General features: G+C 34.9%; 1 protein-coding gene across 1 annotated transcript; it reads right to left on the reverse strand.

Annotated features, from left to right (window-relative positions):
• Nucleotides 1-2,083: 2,083 nt before the first annotated feature.
• LOC126673575 (homeobox-leucine zipper protein ATHB-14-like) lies at nucleotides 2,084-8,297 on the reverse strand. The gene is made up of 18 exons (XM_050367773.2): nucleotides 7,562-8,297; nucleotides 6,466-6,625; nucleotides 5,994-6,109; nucleotides 5,820-5,910; nucleotides 5,628-5,723; nucleotides 5,401-5,514; nucleotides 5,204-5,287; nucleotides 4,978-5,133; nucleotides 4,802-4,876; nucleotides 4,617-4,723; nucleotides 4,209-4,398; nucleotides 3,837-4,025; nucleotides 3,640-3,720; nucleotides 3,395-3,529; nucleotides 2,986-3,311; nucleotides 2,712-2,823; nucleotides 2,456-2,605; nucleotides 2,084-2,350 (listed from the first exon to the last, which is right to left on the reverse strand). Exons 1-18 carry the CDS (start codon nucleotides 7,780-7,782, stop codon nucleotides 2,204-2,206), a joined length of 2,550 nt encoding a protein of 849 aa, XP_050223730.1. The 5' UTR covers nucleotides 7,783-8,297; the 3' UTR covers nucleotides 2,084-2,203.
• Nucleotides 8,298-9,264: the final 967 nt, after the last annotated feature.

The raw sequence follows: 9,264 nt of genomic DNA on the forward strand, positions 1-9,264 counted from the left end.
ATAATATTTCTTGATCTTTTTTCTATCCATAACTTTTTATACTTTTTCAAATATATCACTATAATTAATTTAGATAATTTAATGTATTATAAATTGAGATAAATATATTCAAAATGTATATGATCCGACGTTGATAGCTTATATAAGTCCATTTGAAAAATGAAAATTTTATAACATCGATTAAATTTAAATTTAAATTTAAATATGATTATATAAAAAATGGCGGATCAAACTGCCGAAAATTAATATAAATTTTTTATGTCAGGATCAAAAATTTAAAATCTTTTTATATTATCAAATCAAATCAAAAATAAAATAAAATTTATCGATCTATTTTAATTATTCGAATTGGTTCGTTATGTGAATTTGACACAATCTATGTAATGGACACTAGCAAAAGATTATGTAAAATTTAATGAGTGCAAAAGTAGGTGACTTGAGACCAAATAATTATAGATAAACTAAAAGGAGGCTTTTTGTTTGTTGTTTTAAATATTTTTATGCAAAAGTTGAAAAAGATTTACTCTAAGATCACTCCATTTAATCTATAAGATATTGCCTACCATTTTGAAGGCCATAGGCATCTAAAAAGATCATTTATGTTTCTTTATTTGATGAAGAGAAAGTGGTCTAATTTGATGACATGTACATAATTTTAGCCTTAAACAACAATTTTGTTCATTAAAGCAAGTTCTGACTTCAGAAACAAAAAATTAATAATAATGTCTTCACTCTTCATCATCATGTGACAACACCATCACCTCAAAATTCAAAGGTTTTTAGCTTTGCAATGTAGGAAAAGGACAATACATAGCAGCAGGAGTGTAACTGAATCAAACAAACTCACTAATTACTCCAAATTAACTTGATATTAATCAAATGGAGATCAAAACCAACTTAAATATATCTAGAACCAACTTAATATTTATTAATTTAATCAAAGTCCATGTTCTGATTTCTCGAGTCAATTTTTTTTTTAAGTAGACTCACCACGTCATTTGTAAACTAAGCCTATTATATCATGGCATCTCGTTAAAATAATGGTAATATTGTAATATTAATGAGGTGTCATGATATAATAGAATCAGTATATGGATGACGTGTTACACTGAATCTAACTAAAAATTTCTCCTCAAGTCAACTATAATTTAAACAACAAAATACATGTAAATCTAGTTAAATTTTAATTAAATTACACATGGGTTAAAATATAATTAGTGCTATATACTTATTTTTTTCATAATATTCCCAATATAATCTTAAATTTGTTCTAACTAGTAAATATTAATTGACTGAAAGAAGAGAATTAATTAGAATTATCAAAGTCCATAATTATTAACTTACAAAATTAATAAGCATTTTTTTACAAAAATCTATATAAATGCATTTATAGTATTAACTATATATAGATATTTATTTTAAAAAAAAAATTAGGAAAACTCAAATTAGAAATTTATTCTACATTTATAGGATGGAAAAAGTATTTTTATTTTATATATACAATTATACATATTTGCCATAATACCACTATATACAAATAATAAACTCCAGAATTTTTCTACTAAACACAAGCTACTCAATAAAATTTGGATAAAATTTCAAACTTTGAAATTTAAATGTTTAGTAGAGCTAAGCAATATTTAAAGACAACTAAATTATACCATTAGATAACAATGATAGCATCAAAATAATTTTTCCAACACTCTACCTAGCCAGTACTGCTCAAGTAATAACTGCAGAACATACAACTAACACCAGTAAAGACAAACAAAAACACCATCATTACCTAAAAAGATTGAAATTTGATACTAGTGCACATTTTTGGTGATATGAATAAGACCCATGTACAAAATATCAACATCCATCACCTAAATATAGCAACTAGATGTGTTACTCCAAAAAATCCCATGCCAACTCTCCTAACAGAAAAGGGTCCACTCATTTGTCACACTTCCAACAAAATTGATTGAAATTTCATCAGAATTACCAATACAAGTTTGATAGGTAAGATATAGACAGTAGAAATCACACCATTTAAGCAAATATAGAGCATAGGCATGCATAAGGTGACAATGCCTATCAGTGTTTTCAAGCATCTTATGTTATATATAAATACTTTATAATGTAGGGAAACATATAATATAATAACTTAATAGATAAATGGTTGGTTTAAGTTTTCTTAAGTATTTTAGTTTCTTGGTGATCACACAAAAGACCAGTTCATGAACATGAAGGCTAGACAGTGGTTGGAATCGTCATCGTTCAGGACTTTCCATGCAATGGCCTGCTCGTATGAGACCGGCCTCCCCATGCTTGATACGCAGACTCCGGCGGGTAGATATGCAAATCCCTGTAAATTCATAGTTGTGCATAATGATAGATGATGCTTGTGAGATGTACTAGTTGACCCTAATAAAGATATCGGACAATGGCACAGAGAATTATGAGTTTTTACCTGTTGCATGATCTTAGAAAACTCGGAGCACAGAATCTTACGGCCTGCTTCATCGAGAATCTTGTCGAGCATAATATCTTGAAGGGCTACGAGGGTAGTTTCAAGCATGTCGAGTCCGGCCTGGTTTGCAAAGGTGAAAACTGGAGATGCCTGTAATTACATATTTTGCTGGCTTCATTAGTTTTCATTATAGAAAAAGCATGACTATGAAATCAAACACTTTTTGTACTTGGTTAAGAAAAAGAGAAATAATTACATTGGTTTTTAAGGAACAGCACATGATAGCATCTGAATGGTGCCAAAGTTGTTTCAACAAAGCATCACCAGCTTGGGGGTCAACATGGAAGAGCTCTCCCCCAGTGTGGATCCTGCAATCATAAACAAGAAAAAAGAACCGATTATTAAAATGAAGTGACAACTAGGACAGTAAAAAGTACAAGACAAAGATTTAAGAAATTTAACTGATTTTATAATGATCTTCAATAACAAATTAGTAATGCCCATCAGGTTTTAGAGACTAGAAGTCAAACCTGTAGCTGCGATAAATCCATCTTGCCAAAGTAACAGCCTCAGGAGAGCCAGGAAGAGATTTTGGCCCTATACCGGAGCTGAGCCGTGAGGGAGAAATAGCCATTGCAACCCTCTGAACAGACCCCATAACACTGCGGACATACTGGCGAGCCATAGCAGCAACATTGTCCCGCAAGTGGTTCTCAAAAGTAAATTGGAATGCAATTGTCAGGACTGATCTTAGGTTATAATTATTGGCATCGGCTTCACTAGACGGACGCGCACCACCAGCACCAACTTCAAGTGTAGAGGCCAAATCTAATGTACGAGTTGCAGTAGGCCCATCCTGTGATACATGGCAGCAAAATCATATAGAGGAAATGATGAATTCTTGACTCTCTCAACTGTAGTAAAAGACCGACACTCAACTGTTTTAGGATCTAATGGAATGACACGAAATCCAGATGGCAATAGAGGAGCATCATCAGCAAAAGACTCGTCAATAGGTGCAAAAACAAGTTGGGCACAGGCACCAATAGCATTTTCATCAACCCCACTGCAAAGCTGCCAAATTGGAATTACGTGGAAGTAGAGTTAGTGGCAAAAGATTGATGCTCCCTAGTCCAAAAGTAACTGTAAGATTTCCTACGCAATGAAGGCGAGATGAAACTAACCTGCAATAAGTACATGTCGCGAGCCAAAGCTACATCTTCAGGGGAGAAAGCATGACCCTCAAGCCGTACCACCTCCAAAAACTAAACGAAGGAAATCCAGAATTTAAATGGCTTTGTAGTGGTAATAGTCTAGCTCCAATAAATAATGAGAAATATGCATATTCCACCAAAATACTAGTTCAACAAGAAACTATTACCTCCTCATGTTCCACTGTATGAGCAAGAGGTAAAATGACCTGGCTACTAGGGAAGCCACCAGGCCTTGCGCAAGGGACTGCATAAGGACTAGCTTTGAGACATGCAGCAGAATAGGTGTCAACCCCATAGTCAGCCCACTCAGAACGATGTTCCCTCAGAAAACGTACAAGTAGAGCAGGAGGAACATTCTGCAGACCCGCATAAACAGTACTTATTACAAATTAGAATGACAGTTAAAATCCAGTTATCAATCATGAGATTGTGAAAAGGCTTCACAACCGGCCAAGTTATATGCAGAACACTTTATATACTAGGGCCCATCAGAAAGAAGATAAATCAGAAAAAATCCTTTTTTATTTTCTGGAAGATACCTGCAACAACATTGATGCCTTTGCGCACAGTACCCCTCCTCCAAAAGTAGGATACATTGATGAACTATACTGAGACCCAGTAAATTTGCTTGGAGATGAATTTATGACAATGGTCACATCCTCCACACCATCACCAGCCAGAAGTGACCAGCCATCATCAGCAAACCCATTCACAGAATCATTGAAACCTCTGAGATCCAATAACAAACAAAACTAGTCAAAGAACAGGAGAAAACAAGCGAGTCGGAAGGTAAAGATTATATGACTCGGACTCCCAGCTCCAACATTTTAAAATAAGCAAGAGAGAATGAGTAAGTGAAAACAGTTTGGCTGGTAGTTTGGTTTTTTAAGATTATATTCTGGTAGCACCTTCACGAACCTTGGCACAGACCATTTACCAAGCCTTACCTAGATAATCTCTGACTAAATGTCCTTAAGACAGCAGGCTGGCGACCCCCACCATACTGAATCTCTCCACTGGTCTCTTGCGCAATTTGTCGTATATGCCGCAATGCCTGCAAAGTTGGACGACAAACATAAACATAAGTAGCCATATCAAATGACATGTTAAAGTTAAGAGATGCAATTCTTACAGCCATTGTCATTTTCTGAGCAACAATTAAGGATGATTCATAAAGTGGCCTCAAAACTTCAGGAACACTCCAAGCCTAACATAAAAATAAAAAAATTTAAGACAAATTGAAAGGTGAAAAAGAAATATAAACTATGTCACTGAGACTTGAAAGATTATAAAAGAACCGATTCTCACATCTAAGTCAACATGATCAACAATATTAATGATGGAGCCACCACCCTCACAAGGTCGGATTAGATAGCCGCTGGGGAGCATTTCAGCTCTCACGAAGCTTGAAGCAGGTGGCCCAGTTGGACCACCAGTTGTAGTTGTCAATGACCTCTCGCACACCTGCAGATGTTTTGGGAGACTTTCAAAACTAATCCAGCATAGGAAAAAGGGTATCCACAACATAGCTTACCACGAGACTTCCATCTTCAAGAGTTGTAGTGTACCTCAGCGTCCAAAAGTCACGTGCTGTAGCCAATGTTGTTGGTGCATAAGTCTAGTGAAGAAAGAACCAAAAAAATCTAGTTAGAAAAAACTACAAGTCAGAATGTCAAGGACTAAGAGCAAGGCCAAAACTAAGCCTAGTTTATAGATCAGAAATCTACAAACCTGCATGTATATGAGTTCAATTGTTCCCCCATTTCCTGTAGGAATTACACTCAACGTGTCAAGGCATCGACAGTCACGAAACCAAGATAGACGATCTTTGAGGATTTCAGCAACCTACAACAACACTCTCATCACAAGCTTTATAACAGAATAGGGCACTTTATCCTCGAATTATACATGAGAGGGAGAGAAAAAAAGAGAGAAGAGACAAAGATCGAGAGAGGCACCTTTGTGGGTTCTAGACTCACAAGGCCGCAGGCTCGTGCTGCAACCCCACTACAATTGCGGGAAACAGCAACGATGCCAATAGAATCCGGACCAGGCTGCATAGTTATCAATAAGGAACAAACAGGGAAAGTAAGGAACTATTGTGCAGAATACAAACATATCAATATACCATAAACAGAAAGAAAAGTTACCTTCATCCCAATCATCTGGACCCAGTCGACAGCAGTCCCTGTAGCTTTAGAAAGGAACTCTGCCAGGGTCTCCTCAGCTATTGCGAGAAGACTGCCCAAAATTACAATGTTCAAAAGCTTGATAATCAGAAGCAGAATTCACTAAATAGACTTGAATATTCAATATTTACGTACCCAGCTGGGTTGTTAGCATCCCTTTGAGGGTGCTGAGGTGTTGGGTTTTGTTGTTTTTGTTGCTGACCACTCATGACCACAGACTCACAGCTATTGTCTGTGGTCGCTGCTGAAGCCTGATTAGAGTCGAACAAAAAAATATTACTGTACATCCATAAAGACAGTCTACTTGATTTTTCATAAAAACTTAAGATGGCTATAAAAGCAAAGCCCAAGTCACAACACTAAGAAAGTATACTAGCAACAGAACCTCGGAAAACTTGTCAAACTAAAAATGTCCAGTATATATAATTATGACGTTAGATGAAAATCATGCACAAGTTACAGTAGAATTAGAACAATAAAACTCATGAAAAGCTGGAAGCTATAAAAGTAAATTAGCTACGAGAAAGGTGAATGGAAAAATTTCTTGAGTGAAGGACATGTAAAAACGGAAAGAGTATAGCTGCTAGACAAGTATGAACGAGCTTACGGTATGCAGTTGGTTGCGCATGTATCCATTCTCGTACACCAAATGCGAGACCTGCTTCTGTAACCTATCATTCTCTTCCATCAGCAGCTTGTTCATGGCATTCAGCTTCCTATTCACAGTCTGGAGACGTGAAGCTTCTTTTCTCTGCTTCTCACGACATCTGTTATGACAAAAAGACGAAGAACCGGTCAAATTTCAGTTGAACAACAACTTCATTTCTCGGCAAACATGCCTCAGCCATAGAGAGTGTAATAATAATAGCAACTTGTCCATTTGTCATTATCGTCTCAATTAAATTTTCAAAAGAAAAACATCCAAAAAAGAGTTCAACATTGTTACAATTTCTATATAAATGCAGCCATTATAGTTTATAATCACACAACATTAGGAAGAAACAAAAAAAAAGCTGCATTTAACATCTTCTGCAGAAACATAAGTATAGGAACTCATAATTAGCCCTAGTTTTTTTTACTGAAAATAAAAAGAGCAAAAAAACACCAGTTATGGACACATCTAATAACAAATTTCATTGCTTTCTTAGACTAAAAATGCAGTAGCAGAAAAGTTGAAGAAAAACAACTCATTACCCTACAGAAAAAAGACATCATTTTAAAGTTTATTCACAGCAAATACCATTTTAAGTACAAAGTTTGACACTTAAGAGTAAAAGTCAAAAAACAAAACCCTCAAAGAACAAAAGAGAAACTAAGATATGATTAACAAAGGAAAGAAAGAAAAAAACTGACTCTTTTTTTTCCTTTACTTAAAAAAGATTCCACTTTTCTTCAAAAGATAAACACAAAGGAAGATGAACTTTAAACAAAACAAGGCCAAAATAATCTCCAAAACCCCAAATAGGCCATTTTTTTCTTTAGAAAACAGGCATAATAAATTATCCATCTGATTCAAAACATAGCTGGTCTTTTTTTTTGGCAACAGAAATGTGACAAATAAAACAAAATCCACAAGCTAAGGAAACCATATGCCATTCCTCATTTTCATTGCATGAAAACCAGAAACAAAAATGGTTGCATCTAAAAAGAACCAACAAACCAAGAACCAAATCCAGAATAAATCATGCAAAAAAAGTAATAACCTGCGGTTCTGAAACCAGACTTTGATCTGTTTAGGCTCAATGTTAGAGAGAAGAGGACTCTCTCTAATAAGCTGTTGCCTTCTCAAAGAGCTAGGCTTAGGACATTCTGTATAAACCCTCTCCAATGCCTCAACTTGCTCTGGTGTATACCTCACATACTTATTACAGTCCATTTCCTTCATCATATTTGCCTCCTTCATATTATGCATAGACACAGCCATTAAAAGAACACAAACCAAGAAAACAAAACAACCTTAAAGATTGAAAATTTGAAAGAAACGACACAAGCCCAGATAATATTTTCAAGAATCAAACCAAGAAAATATTATTGGGTAGGCTCTCTCCTGCAAGAGAGCCTCCTTTTTTCTTCATCAAGTTATGATAGTGTTGGTGTTGAGTGGTGGTTTCTTGGTCTCAAAAGGTAAACTAAACTAAACTAAAACTATGTTTTTTTTTGGGTTTGTATAATTATAAGTAGTAAATCTGAAGAACCCAAGTTTTTTTTGTTGTGTTAGAAGTGAAGAGAGAAGGGTTGGGACAGTGAAATAGTAAGAAAAAAGTGGTCTTTATCTGAGACGCCAATCTCGAGATTCTCTATTAACTCAGCTCATTACACAAGAGAGAGAAGTGAAGTAAAACAAAAACCAAACCCAACCCACAGAAAATAAAGAAGACAGGCATTTTTAGAAGCAAGCAAACGGAAACAAACACAATCAGCCAAATAGCCAATGATCATAATGGTTTATTATTAGTATTATTATTATTATTTTGCTTAGTTTTGGTTTTATAAATGAAAAGGAAATTAATTAAAGATTAAAAGAGAGAATAAATGAGAAGGCAGATGGGTTGTTTTGATATCTTTAGTCTGACAAAATAGCAGAAACGTTTCTCTCTTTTTCCTTTTTTTTGAGAAATTACTGCTCTCTTTCTGCTACTGTGTAGGGTTTTTTGGGTTTCTCTAACGGATGTATGCGTATGTATGCATGTGCATGTCATTCTCGAGCTTGGTGGGTTCCTACGCTACTGGTCTAACCCATATCTAAATTATTGCACTGTTATATTTTTAACGATTAATTCCATTTGTTTTACGAAATGTCCGCAATATGTTTCTTACTATCTATTTCAGTCAAATTATTTCGTTACAGATGAACTTAATGTGTTTGCATGAACAGAGATGAGTGGAATAGAAGAACTCAACATGTTTGCAATTGATGGCATATGACATTGTTTTAAAAACCGGCCGGAACGACTAAATCAGAAATAGGTTAATGCTTCGATCCAAAATTACAGTAACCGGAATTCCAGCTGAACCATATTAGACCGGATCCAATTTGTTGTTGAACTGATAGACCGCTAGTTGAACCGGCGGACCACTAGTTGGACCGAAACGAGAATTATTGATATAAAAATCTATTGTTAAATATCTAAAAATCCGTTATTAATTTTTTTTTTTATTATAAAAATTTCATTCAGTCATTTTAGCCGTTGAACTGTTAAATTGGTTAGCGGTCTTACTGATTTGGCCATTAGATCGGTTTTAAAATCACTGTATGAATTCATATAAACATCTTTTAATATAATAATTTGATCGTTAAAAATATGATAATGGGAGAATTCCGATATACAACATGCGTTGGTGTGGGACTTGTTATATGGTATGTATGTATGTATGTGATATTAGTGGCAATGATGAAGTGGTGTTT

The sequence above is a fragment of the Mercurialis annua genome, linkage group LG3, assembly GCF_937616625.2.
Source record: "Mercurialis annua linkage group LG3, ddMerAnnu1.2, whole genome shotgun sequence".
Classification (NCBI taxonomy): Eukaryota; Viridiplantae; Streptophyta; class Magnoliopsida; order Malpighiales; family Euphorbiaceae; genus Mercurialis; species Mercurialis annua.

Bases quoted from the DNA above. Each gene is read 5' to 3' on its own strand.
- LOC126673575 (XM_050367773.2), bottom strand. From the start codon at position 7,782: ATGGCTGTGTCTATGCATAATATGAAGGAGGCAAATATGATGAAGGAA. The intron at 6,626-7,561 runs GTTATTACTTTT...TTGTCATAACAG, and splicing joins GTCTGGTTTCAGAACCGCAG to ATGTCGTGAGAAGCAGAGAA. The intron at 5,134-5,203 runs GTAAGCTATGTT...AAACATCTGCAG, and splicing joins TTGAAGATGGAAGTCTCGTG to GTGTGCGAGAGGTCATTGAC.